Source organism: Schistocerca serialis, chromosome 1 (assembly GCF_023864345.2).
Source record: "Schistocerca serialis cubense isolate TAMUIC-IGC-003099 chromosome 1, iqSchSeri2.2, whole genome shotgun sequence".
Taxonomy (NCBI): Eukaryota; Metazoa; Arthropoda; class Insecta; order Orthoptera; family Acrididae; genus Schistocerca; species Schistocerca serialis.
In genome coordinates, this window is record NC_064638.1 from 1,011,151,480 (window position 1) to 1,011,171,202 (window position 19,723).

Genomic DNA, 19,723 nt, shown 5'->3' on the forward strand with positions numbered 1-19,723 from the left:
AGATTTTAGGAGAGAGGATCGGTTGTGATTGCTTAATTGTCTATGGAAAGCAAAAATCTGGATTCTGGTAACTCTCTGGCACATTATCTGGATGTTACATTGAAGCACACAGTCTACTGGAGGAAAACGTTCAATCTAAATCCACAATTTACAAAAAGTAGCAAGCACCATAAAATAAGAAATTTAAAATCAAGATGAGTTCCACTGTTCACAACATAAAAGAAAGATCTGCCATAAACGCAAAAAATAATGCACTAAAGAAATTTTTTGAGCATTTACTCAATAAATTAAAGTATTGAAAACAACAATAGTTACATGGTTTCTGAGGTCCGACTAATTATATGTTTCCAGCTTACCAAGTAAACTGACATACATTTTTCTGTGCGATATTCCAACAAATAACTTATTATCTTTACATGTCTCAAGTAGCAGTTTTGTGTACTTGAAGCACCTGAAGACAGTTACACTAGCCTGAATACTGTGAAGAAAGTAATTGTCAACTTACAAGGGGAGGCCGCCAATTGTGAAATTCAGATTCGATTCATACTGCGCATAATAAAAGCTCATGGCCAGAGGTGTAATGTGGCAAAGCACCAAGATGCACTTCTCAGCCGTTGTCGAGAAAATCAACAGTTAAAAGAAACCGTTGCGGTGAAATACTCTCAACGATTAATAATTTTCTACAGCATCGTGGCGCAGTGGTAAGCGCTCGTGTTCGTAATCCGAAGGTTGCCGGATCGAATCTTGCGTCAGGCAACATTTTTTTTTTATTATTAGTTTTTTTGTAATTCCAAAAACAAAGATGATGCGACCCACCTAACGAAAGAGCTGGCAGGTCGACAGACACACAAACAAACACAAACACACACACAAAACTCAAGCCCTCGCAACCCACGGCCACCCCGCCAGGAAAGAGAGGGAAGGAGAGGGAAAGACGAAAGGATGTGGGCCCCAAGGGAGAGGGCAAGGAGTCACTCCAATCCCGGGAGTGGAAAGACCCACCCTAGGGGGAAAAAAGAACAGGCACACACTCGCAAACACACCCACATCCAACCGCACATACACAGACACAACTAACTGTGTACGTGCGGTTGGATGTGGGTGTGTGTGCGAGTGTGTGCCTGTTCTTTTTTCCCCCTAGGGTGGGTCTTTCCGCTCGCGGGATTGGAGTGACTCCTTGCCCTCTCCCTTGGGGCCCACATCCTTTCGTCTTTCCCTCTCCTTCCCTCTTTCCTGGCGGGGCGGCCGTGGGTTGCGAGGGCTTGAGTTTTGTGTGTGTGTTTGTGTTTGTGTTTGTTTGTGTGTCTGTCGACCTGCCAGCGCTTTCGTTTGCTTATGCATGTTGGTGAAGGCGGATCGCTCTCCGATTGTACCGCCTCCATTTTTCCATTTGTTTAACAGGGTGTACCAAAGCTCTCACGTCCGCACTGATTTTCGACGATGTTATAAGTTGCATTAGAGACCGCATCTACCTTCTTTCGAAGTTAGCAGGCAACTACGCTGTTATGCGGTGGCTCGTTTCGGCCCATTCAACATCTGTCCTTCAAGTGTAACGAGCGAGTAGCGGAGTTTATATTTCATACCTGCCACAGCAAATTTGTGTTTGTGGGGTTTCTATTCTAATTCGAACGTTTGACTTACGCTATACGTATTCGTTTCGGAATATCGTTTCTACGTCTTCCGTTAACTATACATGGTTAATATTATGAAGACAATTAATAACATTTGTGAAATACAACTTTGTTTGCGGAAAACGTAATGATGTTCGAAGTCACCAGTTTTTCCACGACAAACGACTTTCAACAACTTATTATATGCGTAATTGTTGCAACTGATTGCCGGGAATTATATGTATATATATATATATTTGTGTGTGTGTGTGTGTGTGTGTGTGTGTGTGTGTGTGTGTGTAGACACATTTGAATTTTAAAAAAAAAAAATTAAAAAAAGGTCGCATGGCGCGAGATTCGATCCGGCGACCTTCGGATTACGAACCCGAGCGCTTACCGCTGTGCCACGACACTATAGAAAATTATTAATCGTAGAGAGTATTTCACCGCAACGGTTTCTTTTAACTGTCGATTTTCTTGACAATGGCTGAGAAGTGCATCTTGGTGCTTTGCATCATTACACCTCTGGCTATGAGCTTTTATTATGCGCAGTATGAATCGAATCTGAATTTCACAATTGGCGGCCTCCCCTTGTTAGTTGGAAATCCGAAAACATACCATAAATAAAAGTTATTTTCAATATAAAATCAAGTCTATACACAACACAGCTCTTTAGTGTTTTCTACTCTATCACAATAGATTGGCAAGGGAACTGTCCAATCAGACATGTCAAAACCTACCCTCATATTTTTCAAACAGGAAACATACACCAAAAGAAATGCACTGTCAAAATTTTAGCTGCTAGGGTGCATTCTGTGGTCGTGTGTGTGCGTGTGCGTGTGCGTGTGTGTAAGTTGTTTAAGTCTAATGAAGGACTATTTGGCTAAAAGCTTTGCTTGACAGTCTTTTAAAGTTACTCAGTTTCGCTACATGAAGAACTACCTATAACAGCTGTCTGTACTGCCCTTCCGCGCATAGTGTGAACCTGGCAAATAAGCACACATGGTCATGACAAAAGACCATAGCGTGAAATCCGAAGTGCACACTAGTGAATTTTAAGCACTTAAACCAAACCAAAATTGTCTCAAATTGGTATTTTTTAATAACTTGCAGTGTGTTTTGATAGCCAAACTGTTGCAAATGTAACTGTTACACAAGTGACTGGCAGAGAAAACAAAATCAAGGCAGTGCAGTATGATACATAACAGGACTGCCATCAGTTTTAATTTATTGACATGAAATATTTTGTAAATAGTTTTCACGGGTTTGGCAAACCTGTGAAGACTATTTACAACATATCTGCTGGGAAAACTTGAAGAGTCACAACAGTTCCCTTTAGTCACCAAAAAAATGCAAAGTGTGTATTTACGATGAAAACAAACATTTTTCCTTACACAAAGCACACCTGATAAAAGCAAAATTAATGTATTAATGCACTCCACAGTAATTACTAGTTTTATTTAGGCAGAAATGGGATGGAGGAAGAAATAGTCGTGGCCTTTACCGTATTTACTCAAATCTAAGCCGCACCTGAAAAATGAGACTCGAAATCAAGGAAAAAAAAACTTCCTGAATCTAAGCCGCACCTGAAATTTGAGACTCGAAATTCAAGGCGAGAGAAAAGTTTTAGACCGCACCTTCAAATCGAAACAAAGTTGGTCCTTTGTAACATGAGACACACTTTAGGTCGAATGGATGAAGATACAGCTACAGTAGTTTGGTTCGAGCCGTAAGCTTAGCAATTAAGCTTTATTAGGTAGCCATTACTATGTGTCAGGCACTCTGTCCATATTTATGCGGGTACCCTTCCTTTTCCACGTGCTTCGTCTGGTTTGAATCGATTGCTTATTTTGCTTCGATCTGATAAGTGCCGTTCTCTTTGTTATTGGTGTTTACATCACTCTAAGCTGAAAATGCATTATTGTACTGTGTCACACATTGTTTTTCGCATTCTGATAATGAGTGTTGACGACCGTCACTGCTCGTGGCATGGCTTGGTTTTGTGCGCATTACCACCACTTAAAAAAAAAAAAAAAAAAAAAAAGAGGGGAATTGTCTCATTAGCGAAACAATGGCAATAGACTGCTATTTGTTGTTACTTATACTGCCGCTTTCTTTGATAATGATCAACAAGAACCAAATAATAGACTGCGTATGATAGAAGATGTTCTGAATGAGAGTTTAGCGAAAATTTCTCTCCGTTTGAAAATCTTTGCAGACGCCTCTTTAGTACATTACATTCTGCACAGAAATTAAGAGTCATCTTAGATTTAAAAAGCTTGTCAGTTGCCGTGCTTCATTTCTGATTATCACTATTCAGCATAAGAATATAAACATGACATGATATGTATATTCTTCCGCGTTTGCTGTTGTCTCACTCTATTTTCGAACTATATTACGCAGACAGGATTTAAATGAGATAGCAGCAAACATGAAAGAAAACATGGCATAATGTTTACATTTGTGTTGAAGGTGAAGAGAATACTGCATGTGATTCACGATTCATAAAAGTTCCTATTAGCAACCATCTTTTGTCACAGGTAGGAAAAAATTCAGAACCATATTGGCCACATTGACAAACATCCCAAACAGTCTTGCCAGTCAGATTTTTGTAGTAGATTTATAGTGATGACTTCAAATGCAGTGTGTTGTTGTTGTTGTTGTTGTTGTTGTTGTCTTCAGTCCGTAGACTGGTTTGATGCAGCTGTCCACGCTTTTCTGTCCTGTGCAATGGAGAGTAGCAACGCTTAAGAAGAAATAATGAAAATAACTTAGAAATTAACCACTGAAATTTAAAACAAAATTTTATTAGGTTTGTAATACCTCTTATACGAAATATTCAAAATATCAGTCATGATTCTGAATCACCACCACTCGATTCTTTTTTCCTCATTTCTTCATACAGAGCATCATCCTCCATACCATCTAGTGCATTGGATATCGAACATTTTTTAAATGCTTGTTGCACAGTCTGATTTGGAACACACTTCCATGCATCATAAATCCATTGGCACACCTGCGACAAACTTGCGCATTTTACACGTCCTGTTGGTGTCACTTGTCTGTCGCTTTTCGAAAGCCAGTCTGTGTACGTGCATTTAAGCCTGTCCTTAAATAGTTTATTCAAACAAATGTCAAGTAGTTGCAGAATTGCCATCATCCCACCTGGAATTACTGCCAAGTCCATTTTGATTTCCTCTAATTTTCGTTTTACTGCAGGGACACATCTAATACCAACAGACCGCGTAAACCAAGGATTGTGCCAGGATGATGATTCCACACAGGCCTAATCCATTCCAGCACCATATTCTCCTGAAACCACCCAGTTTCATTTTCTCGTACAATTACAGTTTTTGGAAACACTTCCGATTTCAGTAAACTCTTTCACCTGAAAACTATGAATGGTGGTAATTTATGTCCATCTGTTGTGCAAGCGAGCATGACGGACATCCGCTGTTTTTCACCCCCTAATGTAAGAACACTTATGTCTTTCTTTCCTTTGGTGTCACCCGTATAATTTGACAGCATGTCAAAATATATGGGAGTTTGGTCAGCATTTCCTATCTGACCAAGAAGGTATTGCTTTTCTGTGCACCGCCTAATTATGAAGCGCTGAAATTCCACAAGTTTTTCTTCATCATTTTTCGGCAGCTTCTGTGCAACTGAAGTTCACCTCCGAAGTGAAAAACCCCAGCGCTTCATAAACAGATCAATCCGCCTGGACTTGCCTTAAAATTTTCGATTGTTTGCTCCTTAGCAATTTCACGTGCCTTAATTTTTAAAATTCGACGTTCACAGACAGAAATTTCTGACACTGTTCCTTAACAAATTCATTTAAAATCACTTCTAGTACATGATATCGGCCATACTTTGGCCCAGTAAATGCTTTCCTGTGACTTGAACATTTAAATAATTTATCTCTCTGCAGTCGCCATCGCCTGACGTTGCTCTCCTCAATCTTGTATTGTAAACCTGCAGCACAATTAGAACTGTGTTGGACAAAAGAAATAACTCCCCTCTTGAATTTGGCACTATAATGAAAGCGCTTCATTATGGTTTACTAACACCGACAAGCACTTGAAAAAATTCCACTAAGCAAAAGGTGTCGCAACGTGAAATCTTAATGAGCCCCAGTGTATCAACTCTTGCAACAATCCTAAAAGTAATTTATTTTTGTTGCTACGAATATTTGAAAGGCTGCTACATTCGAAGATGAACAATACGGAATTTCTATGTATAAAAATGCAGTGGTCGAAACTCGGGGCGGAGAAAAAAAGCTCGTCTTCTAACTTTTTCTTTCTTAAATTTATTTACAGACGCAGAGGTTTTGGCCCCAGTATTTATCTTTGTGCCTGCAAATCATGCCTGTGTAGCACTACATATATTTGACGGCAGAAGTTTTTTTGGCGGCACCTACCAACATTTTTCAGAACTTCTGCTTACTTTGCCTTCAATTCTAAGCCGCAGTCGGTTTTACGGATTACAAAATCCAGAAGAAAAGTGTGGCTTAGATATGAGTAAATACGGTATTCTGCATATTTTGCTGCGTACCAGGCATACTTGATTAAATTCACAAAACATGATGATGCAAACTGATAAGTTTAACAATACTGTTACACTGATAAATCTGAAATGCCAAAGAGCCATTGAAAATTATACTGCCCAACAATTTTCCAAAAAATGCTTTACACTCTCAAAAAAAATTTTTACTGAGGGACTGAATCACACTAGTAGTTCCACGTGGAATCCAATTCCATTAACAGTCTTTTCGTCCTCCTAAAGAGAAAGGTGTCGTTATGTCCTGGCCAAGAGTCCAACAAAAGTAGTGAATTATTTTCTGCAACTAATAAGGAGGCATTCTGGATGTAGTACTGAAAATTATTCTTCTCCATTTTTCCAGATTTTGCTACTTTGATAACAAGATTCTTGCAACTCAACAATCATTAGCAAAAGTATTGTTTTATTTAAAAAAAAATTCTATGCCATAGCAAAAAAAAAAAATTCTATGCCACAGCAAAAAACGAAAGCAACTAGCCAAAATGGAGAGTGCTTTCTGAAATTGCCAATAAAGGAACAAATCATTACAACCAACTGTTAGCAAGATCTACTAAAAACCATGCACCAGGATATCAAACAGAGCTTCGGCACCAGCACACATAGCTGCAAGTGTATGTGTGAATCTGTGTACTCTGAAGAAGAATACAGATCCTTAAGCTGAGCTTCTAAGTGCAAGTTATTGTTTAAGTTGCTATTCCACTCTACAAAGTAAATAACTACCTTTTCAAATTCCATAGCTTGAATTTCCCTGTATTACTACTACTTCAAGTTATGCCACTAATATAGTAAACTCCAAATTACATGAAATAAATCAAACTGTAACAAAGTTCTTGGGTTTACGGCCACTTGATCTGGTCAAAATGGTGCAACATTTCAACAAGCAGCATTCCCATCATCTTTCTGCCAGGATAAGATGACACTCATCAAAATACCATCACATTTCGATCAACTCACACTTTATGTTGGATCAACTCGCTGGGAAAGACAATGAGATCACATCAAACTCTATTTCTATCATGTCTGTTGGCAATGTTTTGAAAAATACTGAAGTGTCAGTGTACACTATGCATTATACTTACTTGTCACAGTTCTGCTTATCTTCTCGATTTGTCTAGTCAGTTCTTCTTGTTTTTCGGGATTTTCGGTAGTGCACTTTGTCGCCAGAAGTTGTTTCACCTGGGATATTCCCATATTTAACCTTTCTGAAAGCAAAAGTAGCAATTTACAGATTTATGTAGCATCTACATAAATGAAGAAGTAAGATAGTAATGACTAAAAATTAATGCTTCAAAATACTAGAATGAAATTTTTCTGGTAACCAAGTGCAAATCTGGTGATAATGTAGAGACAGGCTTTTTTCTTAATTGCTCCCTGGAGATATCCATACAAAACATGTAATGACATTGTTTATATACATCAGTTTTTCAAATTGTTGTTATTGCTTGACACAACTGAAATGAAACGAGAGGATGCAAAATTCTCCTTAGCTAATGTGAACATATTTTTGCAGAAGGCATACGACATCGTCAAGAAAGGAATACTACACAGGATTCCACACTGGTGGTCAGTTGAGTGAGGTGGAAGATATCCAGAATTATAAAATGTGTTAGACCACTTTCAAAAATAATGAAGGTAACATGTCTGATGCCTAAGAAAGGCAATAAAATTCATACTGAGAAATGTCAAAATCTCATATTAAAGTACTGTACGCTCAAGTTCATGTAGTGTGAAAATATCATATTAAGGGTTTTGTTTTTATGCCTGATGACTTTTTACAAAGCCCAAAGATCTCACAGAGTCTTTAACATTCGAAATTATGTCCCCCATTCTAATTCTGGACACTGTGGCAAGAGCTTTCTGTAAATCTAAGAATCCCAAGTAAAGCAGTAATTCATACACATTGTTCTGCCATATAATTTAATTTACAACCTGTAAGTTAATCAACGCTGTCCTACGTCAAGCTTGGAATGAGAGAGGAGGGTTGGCCAAGTTGACAGCCAGCTGGAAAAATGTTAACGGGCAGTGTTAAATAACCTGATTATCTAAGAAAGCCAATGAAACTGGGAGGATGAGATCCTTTGAGAGTTTGATGTTAACTCAGTGAACAACGTATCACACATCCTCAAAGCTTCATCTCAAAGATGGTCACCAAAAACACCCAATGTAAGGGCAGTCTCATATCACAAGTGGAAAGCAACAGGTGCTATTAAATATACAAAGGCCCCATATCAATTGCATACATAGCACGCTGTAAAAATTAATTCCAGGCATAACATATCTCCTCATTTGGATGTCTTGGAAGGGAGGTCACACTGAAAGAAATAAAGAAGATTACAAATCGGAACATGGAGTTATAAGACCCACTTACAAGTGGGAAAGTTGGAGATACTGAAGCAGAAAATGAGAAGCAACATAGTGAATATAATGAGAATATCTTAAACGATTTGGGATATGTAGATGAAAATGCTGATAGCAGTGGAAATCCACAAAAACACTAAAAATCTAGTGATAACACATAATACACATATGCCACAAAGCAGACAACTTTGTGGACATCTCCAAAAGAAGACCCTTGATTATATGAAATACACTCTGTGGACAGCACAGAAGAAGACAGGCTTGAATTAGACTAGCTGACCCAAACAAATACCAGACTTTCTACCCTGGATCGATTGCTACTCACCACATAGTGTGTAGCAAATAGGCACAATGAAAAAGAAAGGTAGAAATACTTCAGCTTTCGAACAAAGTTCAGAAGTAGGAAAAAAAAAACACATTCTCACAACAGCAACAACAACAACAACAACATGCGTGTGTCATTCCCCTCACACACACAAAACCACTGTCACCAACTGCATCTGATGTTAGCAGCAATCTGTGAGGGGATGGGGAGAGATAGCAAGGTAGAGTTGAGGGAAGAGGCAAGTGCTGCATGTAAGGACGTTCATGGAAGTGGATGGGAAGAAAGCATAGTTCACAGGCCATTTATAACAACAGTAGTAGAAGTAATCATCAAAGCTACCAGCCAATATTTTTGACATCAGTTTCTTGTAGAATCTTAATTCAGCGTATACAGAGAAGGGCAGCAGGAATGGTCACAGGTTAGTTTGGTCCATGGGAGAGTGTCACAGAGATGCTGAAGAAACTAAACTGGCAGACTCTTGAAGGTACTTCCAAAGTTTCATGAACAGGCTTTAAATTATGACTCTAGGATCACTTGTTTACTGCTCCTATTCGGATTTTAATGGCAAGACTTGATTAATTACAGCATGCATGAATGCACTTAACCAATCCTTCTACTCAAGCTCCACATGTGAAGGGAACAGGGAAAAAACCCTAATAACTGGTACAATTGGAGATACCCTCTACCATACACTTCACAGTGGATAGATGAAGCTGGAGATGTAGGTTGGTGCTCAATAGGGCAGTTAATTGCATCTTTGGAATGCTGTGCTTTGGGGGAGGGCGAGGGGGGGGGGGGGGGGGTGTTGGGGTACAAGGTATGTGTAGTACTTGAATGGGAGCAGAGAAGTGCTGTTCAGAAAAGCTGATGTTCTTGGGAAGAATCTAGATGAACAGGCTATAAAACAGTAATTAGAGTGAAGCACATCGGATTGGGCAGCATGTTCAGCAACTGGGTGGTCCAGCTCTCTCATGGCCACTGTTTGGTGGTGACCATTCATAGACAGATAGCTTGTTAGTTGTCACAACCATACAGGATGCAGCACAGTGGTTGCAAGCTGGTTGGTCACATGTTTGCTTTCACAGATGGCCCTGCCTTTGATGGTGCAAGAGTCGCCAGTGGCTAGACTGAAATATGAAGTAGTAGTAGTAGTAGTAGTAGTATGATAATGTATAGCAGAGGTCTTGCATCTGGCTCTCTTGCAGAGAAATGAGCCATGATGCAATGGGTTGGGAGCAGGGATGGAGCATGGACAGACAAGGATATTAGAATTATATTAATACCTTCAGCTGCTCATGGGTGTTGACATATATCAACAGGGACAGGTGAAAATGTGTGCCCGGCCGGGACTCGAACCCAGGATCTCCTGCTTACATGGCAGATGCCCTATCCAGCTGAGCTACCGAGGGCAGAGAGGATAGTGCGGCTGCAGGGACTATCTTGTGCACGCCTCCCACGAGACCCACATTCTCACCTCGTATGTCCACACACTACATTCGTAGCGTCCCACCCCAACACACTCATTACTCGTAGAAGACATTCTTCCCAAGTCCCGTAAGAGTTCGGGGAATGTGTGCGCATCCACACAGAAGAAGGTCATGGCCGGTATTGCCAGAACTATGAACTTATATGGATATGAAAGTATTAATATATAACTCTTATTTCGTTCTAGACGGCTGCAGGTCATCAATGGTGTCTGCTCTTTCAGACATGTCCAAAACAACAGACACCACATCCATGTAAGTGTATAGTTCTGGCAATACTGGTCATGGCCTTCCTCTACTGTGCATATGCACACATATCCCCCGAACTCTTGCGGGACTTGGTAAGAATGTCTTCTACGAGTGATGAGTGTGTTGGGGTGAGACACTACAAATGTAGTGTGTGGACATACAAGGTGAGAAAGGGGTGCGAGATAGTCCCTGAAGCCACACTATCCTCCGTGCCCTTGGTGGCTCAGATGGATAGAGCGTCTGCCATGTAAGCAGGAGATCCCGGGTTCGAGTCCCGGTCAGGGCACAAATTTTCACCTGTCCCCGTTGATATATGTCAATGCCCATGAGCAGCTGAAGGTATTAATATAATTCTAATTTCGTTCTATACGGCTGCAGGTCATCAATGGTGTCTGTTCTTTCGGACATGTTCGAAACAACAGACACCATATCCCTATTAGAAAAGGATATTGTGCAGTAGATTGGGTGGGCAGCAGAATACCACTGTGGGAGGGGTGGGTATCATTGAGAGACATTCCACATTTCAAGGTACGATGAGAGACTGTTGAAACACTGGTGGAGAGTGTGATTCAGTTGCTGCAGTCCTGAGTTATACTGAGTCACAAGATCAGTGCTCCTTTTTGGCTACACAATGGGTATGTGGAGGATGGTAGGAATGGGGGATGATAGGTGATTTATGACACAATGCAAAGAAATACAATACGTGTCAAAAGTATCCAGACACCTGGCTGAAAATGACTTACAAGTTCATGGCGCCCTCCATTGGTAATGCTGGAATTCACCCTTAGCCTTGATGACAGCTTCCATTCTCACAGGCATACGTTCAATCAGGTGCTGGAAGGTTTCTTGGGGAATGGCACCCCATTCTTCAGAAAGTGCTGCACCGAGGAGAAATATCGATGTTGGTCGGTGAGTCCTGGCACGAAGTTGGCATTCCAAAACAAGCAGTGATGTGATAGTGCCATGCAAAACAACAATTGTTGCAAGCCCCCTCCATGAAAAACACAATCACACCATAACACCACCACCTACGAATTTTACTGTTGACACTACACAAGCTGCCAGATGATGTTCACAACACGTTCGCCATACCCACACCCCGCCATTGGACTGCCAACTGTGTACCATGACTCATCGCTCCACACAATGGTTTTCCACTGCTCAATCATCCAATGTTTACACTCCTTATATCAAGTGAGGCATCGTTTGGCATTTGCCGGCATGGTGTGTGGCTTATAAGCAGCCACTCAATCATGAAATCTAAGTTTTCTGAACTCCCACTTAACTGTCATAGTACTTGCAGTGGAACCTGATGCAGTTTCGAATTCCTTTTTGATGGTCTGGATAGATGTCTGCCTATTACACATTACAACCCTCTTCAACTGTCGGTGGTCTCTGTCAGTCAACAGACAAGGTCGGCCTGTATGCTTTTGTGCTGTATGTGTCCCTTCGCATTTCCTTCGCATTTCCACTTCACTATCACATCGGAAACAGTGGACCTAGGGATGTTTAGGAGTGTGGAAATCTTGTGTGCAGACATTTGACACAAATGACATCCAATCACCTGACCACGTTCAAAGTCTGCAAGTCCTGTCGAGTGCCCCATTCTGCTCTCGCACAATGTCTAATGACTACTGAGGTCGCTGATGTGGAGTACCTGGCAGTGGGTGGCAGCACAATGCATCTAATATGAAAAACATATGTTTTTGGTGGTGTCCGGATACTTTTGATCACATAGTGTATGTTTCTGGACAAGGTTGGAAGGATAATTTCGCTCTCTGAAGGCTTCAGTGAACCCTTAGCGTATTTGGGGAGGGACTGTTCATCAATACAGATGCACCAACCACAGATGGCTAGGCTACATGGAAGAGACTTCTTTTTGTGGAATAGCTGCTACTGTCGAAGTAGAGGTATAGTTGATTGTTGCTAGGTTTGTCGTGCACAGAAATATTGATATAACCAATCTTGAGGTGGAGGTCAAATTAGAGGAAGACAGTTTGTTGGGCTGAGGAGTACCAGGTGAAGTGAAAGGGGAAGAAGGTGCTGAGGTTCTGGAGGAGTATGTATAGGGTGTCCCCACCCTCTGTCCAGATTGTAACGTTGTCAAAAGATCTGAAGCAGTTAGGGGATGGGATTCTGGGTGATTAGGAAGGATTCTCCTAGATGGCTCATGAATAGATTAGCATAAGATGGTGCCGTGTATGTGCCCATTGCTGTACTATGGATCTGTTTGTAGGTGATGTCTTCAAAGGAGAATTAATAATGGGTGAGGATCTAGTTGGTCATGATGACCAGGAAGGACATCATAGGTTTTCAATCAGCTGGGTGTACATAAAGTTCAATAGTGACAGGGCCATGGCCAGTGGAAACATTAGTTTAGGGAAGGTAGCTTCGACAGTGACAAGCAGGGTGGGGTCTTTTATGCAGGAAGGTAGCTTATGGGCAGTAGGCTGAAAACATTGGCCCACAAGGGCAGAAATTCTGTCTCTGGGGATACAGTAACCAGCCACAATGGAGCATCCTGGGTTGTTCAGTTTATATACTTTAGGAAGCACACAGAAGGTAAGAGTGCACAGACTGGTGGGGATGAGATGAATACAGACTCAGGGAAGTGGTTTTGGAATAGGCCTAAGGATTTGTCGAGGGACTGGAGATCCTGTTGGATTTCTGAATGGATTCACCATGTTAGGGATTGTACGTTGACGTATCTGACAGCAGGTGGACTCCACCTATAAGCCCTGTCAAAAGACCCCATTCAGAAATCCAGCAGGACCTCCAGTCCCTCCTCAAATCCCTCATCCCATCACAGAACCCAATCCCTGGGTAAATCTCTCTCCAACATTCCTCACACTCTTATCTTCCAGGAAGCTCCATACAACTTGTTACTGTGCTGACGCAAGAGAATCTCCACCCTTGTGGACCAACACTTTCATCCTATTACCTGTAACCTACCCTCCTATAGAAAACAGACACACTATCTCCATAGCTGCTGTCACTTCACCACCCAGCACCATGCTTATCACTGTTGATGCCACCTGCCTTTACACTAACATATCAAATGACTGTGGCCTTGCCGCTGCTGAACACTACCTTTTCCATGCCCATCGACTCCAAACTTACAACCTCCTTCCTGATCACCATGACCAACTATATCTTCATCCATAATTACTTCTTTGAAGCCATCACCTACAAACAAATCCGTAGCACAGCAATGGTACCATCCTATTCCAACCTCTTCATGGGCCACCTAGAGGAATGCTTCCTGACCATCCATGATATCATCCTCTAACTGCTTCAGATCCTTTGACAACCTCATGATGTGGACTGAGATTGAGTGCACACTTCTCCAGAACCTCAGCAGTCCCCCCCCCCCCCCCCCCCCCCATTTTACTTGACCTGGTAACTCAAGATTAGTTACATTAATACCTCCATCCAAATCAAACCTACCAACAACCTACTATACCTCCACTTCGACAGTGGCCACCCATTCCACACTATGAAGTTCCTTCCATACAGCCTAGCCACCCAAGGTTGTCGCATTTGTACATTTATTGTCCCCCAAACACTCACTGTTTCGACACGAAGGAGCATTCCTCTCACAACGCAGTAGCATCCAGAGCTGGCGCAACTGAATCACATTCTCCACAAGGCTTTCAACTATCTCTCATTGCGGCATGAAGTGTGAGCTGTGGCAGCTCATTTCGCCTTCCCACTATCGACAGCGTCTGGCTGGCGCCTCACCAAGTGATGCATATTATTCTCTTATGCAGCTACAAATGCCCTGGCTAGGCTTCGAAAGTGGCACTAGAGCAGCATTGCAGAGGCCTTGGAACTGTGCAGTGCAAGCAGTTTACGTGTAGTCTTCAGCAGTGTGGAGCTGGGGCCAACGGCAGTGTCTGGAGCAACAGACACGTGGTGTGGATTAGCATGACGTCTTTTCTGGGTCATCATTCACTCTTCTTCATCAGGACTGGGTAGAGGGAAAAGATTTGGTTTGCTTACAATGTGTGTATCCAGTTGTTCAGCTCTGTGCACCGATCTCCCACTCTGCACAAAGTCGTCATGCACACCTTTGTTATTTGAGTCAATGTGGCACTGTGTAATCTGCCCAGCTTTCAAGCATAGTTATATCAGGGCCCTATGATTATCTAGTTTTTTTTTAAATCTTGAATTTGTTTTTGAATTGTTTTATTTGAGAGAACAAACTGTTTCTGAATTTAATATTTGTTTTCACTGTGTGACCTTAGTGAGTTGTTATTTATATTGCTTCCTCGCAGAATTTACAGCTCCCTTTGAGTAGTTCCCTTCTAAGTCTTACACTTTTAGCAAGGTTTATTTCCTAGGGCCTAAGATCTTACTGGACAGGTTCTTCAAGTGGAACCGTGGTTGAACAATAACTTTCAGTAGTTGTGTAATTCAGTGAGATATTTGTGTTCAGTGTTTTTTGACAGCACCAACTAAATTGCCACAAATGCGTTTCATGTCAGCAAATTCTTGTCGAGTGGCCCTGGCATGCTAGTGGCTGTGTGGATGGCTTTCAAGCATTGCCTAGAGTTGCTTTCTATTTGTTTGCAGTTGCATGTCCTGACTGTCTGTGCTCTAGTTGAGTTGAGTACTGTAAATGAAATTTTGCCATCTGTCAAAATGCCTTTATCTGATTAATTGGCTTTGCAAAGGGACTTTTCCCTTCAATGTTATTGTTCTGTTTAAAATCTACAGTAACATTGTTTTAAATTTTACTTTAAATTATTTGGTGTAAACCCTTTGGATAAGCCATAAAGGCGAACTGTTATTACTTATCAACTAGTTAATATTTATCTTTTGGAAGTCTGCCTAATGTCTTCGTTTTGAGCTTGCTTGCAGAAATTTATCTAGAGCTCAGTTTTTCTTATTTGCTGGTTTATTGATATTTCAAATTTTTTTAAAGGTCATTATTGTTTAAGTCTTATCTTCTTGCATCTTGCTTAAGACCATCAAAAAGGTGATTGTGCTACTAAACATTTTGAAAACTATTCAAGAGTAAATTTAACAAGACAAATTAACTTGGAACCTTACTACCTGTTTTTCTTAAAGAGGACCTTTGTTACTTTGAAAAATAAATGTTCGTTGTCAAAAGGATAAATGATGTTAGTTAAAAGGGCCTCGTACTTCCACGACATTTCCCTGATCCTTGTAATTTCTGATTACAAAGTGAAAAATATCATCCCCACTATCCTACCCATCCATCTCACAGTGGTATTCTACCTGCCCCCCACCCAACCTATGCAATATCCTTCTACTTCCTTACTCCACCCCTGCTTCCAACCTCTTGTCTCTTACCTGCAATAGACTCAGATCCAAGACATGTTCCATACATCATCCCACTGCCACCTACTCCAGTCATATTGCTGGCATCACCCATCTAATCAAAGACATGGCCATGTGTAAAGCAGAGATGTGGTCTACCTTGCTGCAAACATTGTGCCACATTCTACATGGGCATGACAAGTGACAAGCTATCTGTTTGTATAAATGGCCCTGTCAAGCTGTTGCCAAGTGACAGTTGAACCACATAGTTGCTGAACATGCCACCCAACATGATGTGCTTCACTTTAATGGCTTCTGCCATCTGGATTCTTCCCAACATCAGCTTTTCTTAATTGCATGAGTGGTAACTGCCTCTACAACGTATATTTCATCCCCATATATTCCCCCCCCCCCCCCCCCCTCAGCCTCAACCTTTGCTAGTCCCTGTCCTTCACCTGCCTATCCCCTTCCCTGCTCTCACTCCAGTATTAAACATACCTCCTATCCCCTCCAACACACCTACATAGTCATCGTCATTTCCTCTTCTCTAACACTCCCATCCCCCTCCCCCCAGCACAGCCACCCAGTGCTGTACTTAGCACTCCTATGCTGTTCCCACAACAGCCATACATCCATACACTCTCCCACAGAATGCACTAGCACCTTCCCCCATACCCCAAATGCCTCTTCCTTACCCCCTTTACCCAAGCCCAGCTAGAGTCCTGTTCACACCAGGGGCAACTGCAGTCTCGACTTAGCACCCCGAGACAGTGATCATGTATGTATGAGTTGATTTTGTTGTCTGAACATGTGTGGGTTTTCCATATCTGAACAAGGACTTTCTCTGAAAGCTGAAATACACTGACGGAAAAAAATCGCAACACCAAGTAGAAGTTGTGTGACATACACAAAAGTCAGTATGTGTGTTTCTACATGTGAAAAATGATATGTATTCAAATTTCACTTCAGTCACATAAGAGTGGCACTAGCAGTGCCACAATGAGGATGCAAATCAGGTTTTCTCTAAATACACACTGAAACGGTCACAAGTGTTCGTTGCCTTTGAGACTGGACTTGGTGAGTTGATGTCAGCCAAGAATCCCTTTAAGGTGACAAAGAAGCTATTATCAACAACACTCCACCAAGTTTGGACATGGTTGCGTGACAGGACTACAAGAAGCTGGAAGTTCCTTCTGCGATATTGCAGAAGGACTTGGCAGGAATGTAACCGCTGTTCGAGACTGGTGGCAGCAATATTCAAGAGAATGTATGGTTGCAAGAAGACTGGGCTCCAAATGGCCATGTGACACTAATAGAGGGAAGACCACTGTGTTTGGTGTAAGGCTTTGGTGCATTGTATTACATCTGCATCAGAAATATGAACACCAGTTAGCACCATAGTGACACAACAAACTGTTACGAATCCATTACTTCAAGGACAGGTCTGAGCCAGGCACCCTGTAGCATGCATGCATTCCATTGACTCCTAACCACCACTGTTTGCAACTTCAGTGGTGTCAAGCGAGAGTTCGTTGGAGGCAGGGTGAGGGTCTGTTGTGTTTTCTGATGAAAGCTAGTTCTGCCTCGATGCTAGTGCTGGCCATGTGTTGGTTAGGACGCGGCCAGCTGAAGGCTTGCAATCAACCTGTCTGCATTCTAGGCACATTGGACCTGGAGTATTCACCATGCCAGAGACAAAGGCCTTTGTCTCTGGCATGTTGAATACTTATGTTATGCAAATATTTTATTCTTAGGACTCCTGTTATAATTTTATGTAGACAAAAGCCTTTACCAGTGGACAAATACATTAGTGCATTTATTCTGACATACGCTGAATGTAATCTGGCCGCTGTCTTCAGCCAAGGCATGTGGATGTTTGTGGTTTTTCATATGAATATATGTCTTGTATATGTCAAGAGCCACTTGGCTTCAGCTAATGTAGTTTACCGCAATGTGATGTAACAAAGACCACTCCGCCTGAAGAAGATATTTTTTAAGTATCAAAACCTAGATCAAGGGCTAAATAAACCTTTGCTTTGCAACTGGTTGGCTGTTTTTATCAACCTTTTCAAATTCAGATTATGTCCTCTTGACATCGTATAAGAGATGTGGTTATAAAACTTCATCAATTATAACCACAAAAATATAATGTTACATAATTTCTTATTTCTTTGCAGTTACATGTCTGCAAGTCCTGGTACATATTTAAATCCTCATGCCGCAGAATGATAGCATGTCGTAAAGGAGCCAAAACAAAATGAGACACTCATTGATAAAGCGGAATACTGTGTAGTAATTTGTTTTCAGCCAAGTGGAAATGTTACACATGTATCAGGCCAATCGAGATGACTTCTTTTGCAACCTGGATGGATATGAAAGAGTTGCAACATGTTTATTGTTGGGGCAGAAAACAAATTATACAGGAATTGGACAAAACGTGGAAACAGCATGAAAAATGCATGTTTGAACATAAGGGCAGGTGCTAACCAAGGCTTCACATTGCACTGTTGTATTTGACCAAGAAACACACTTGTGCAATGTCATCAATATGTTGCATGTGTCAGATGTGGTTGGAACAGTGTTCTGTGTAGTTGTGAAGGTGTTATGCGGAAGCTAAGTGAATCTGAACCTGAGAAAACTGTTGATGCTCACAGGTGGGTGCTTTTGTAACCAAGGTAGCCAAAGTCTTTGGTGTTTCAAGGGGCACCAAGTCAAAAATGTATACCACATACAGGGAACATGGAAAAACCCAACTCCCTACATCATTGCGTGGACACAAATGTGTGTTGAGTGATTGACATAAGACGGTCACTGAAGACACCTGTGACAATAAATACAAGCATCATAGCTGCAAAAGTCACTGCAGAACTGAATGTCACACTCTCGAACCATCAGCTCCAAAACAATATGAAGGGAGCTCCATAATGTCCTTAACAGGAAAACGGTATACTGAAGCCACAAAACCTGGACTATGGAGCAATGGAAGAAAGTTATTTGGTCCAATGAATCTTGCTGCAAAGATTCCAACTTCTGACCAAGCTTATGTCCAAGAGTTCAGTGATGATTTGGGAAGCCACTTCATGGTGTTCCACTGGCCCCACGGGTACTCAGCAAGGTGCATGACTGTCAAGGATTATGTGACCATTTTGGCTGGTGATGTCCATCCCATACGACAATGTTTCTTCCCCAAAGGTGATGCAGTGTCCCAAGATGGCTGGCCCTTGTTCACAGAGTTTGCACCTTCCACGACAGGTTTTTTGAGCAAGAGGATGAACTGTCTCATCTCCCCTCGCTACCACAATCATCACATCTCAATATTATTGAGCCTTTGTGGACCACTTTTTAGAGAAGGGTGTGTGATTGTTATCCATCATTGTTACCTGAACTTGCTAATATTTTGCAGGAAGAATGGTACAAGATTTCCTGGAAACCAAACAGGATCTGTATTTATCCATTCTGAAATGACTGAAGGCTGTTTTGAAAGCCAATGGTTTTCCTACACCATATTAGACATCGTAATGTGTTGTGTTTTTAGTGTTTCCATATTTCTGTCAATGCCCTGTAAAGTTTCATAAGACTACACCTCATACAGTCTCCATAAATAAACATTTAATGAAAAACTGATTAAAGAAAATAAACGTAAAAGAAGCTAAGGACCAGAGAGAGAGAGAGAGAGAGAGAGAGAGAGAGAGAGAGAGAGATGCTAAATGAAACACATATGACATCACAAGAGTAGGGCATGAATCCTTAAAGACTACAGAGGCAGAATTTTTATGCACAGTACAGGCTTTTTCTTTGTCCATTTCTTGTACAACCTAAATACCTTTAGATGTTCGGTCTCTCCTGTGGGAGAA

At 41.4% G+C, this 19,723-nt stretch overlaps 1 protein-coding gene and 1 non-coding gene across 3 annotated transcripts in view; one reads left to right on the plus strand and one right to left on the minus strand.

Annotated features, from left to right (window-relative positions):
• LOC126413396 (protein CREBRF homolog) overlaps window positions 1–19,723 on the minus strand; it is a 108,992-nt gene that overhangs the window by 8,076 nt on the left and 81,193 nt on the right. For both annotated transcript variants that reach the window (XM_050083261.1, XM_050083262.1), the window contains exon 7: window positions 7,247–7,369. In XM_050083261.1, the coding sequence (XP_049939218.1) occupies window positions 7,247–7,369 (123 nt within the window). The remainder of the gene's footprint in view (window positions 1–7,246; window positions 7,370–19,723) is intronic.
• Trnat-ugu (transfer RNA threonine (anticodon UGU)) lies at window positions 10,795–10,869 on the plus strand. The gene has a single exon. It is a non-coding gene; the product is annotated as a tRNA-Thr (tRNA).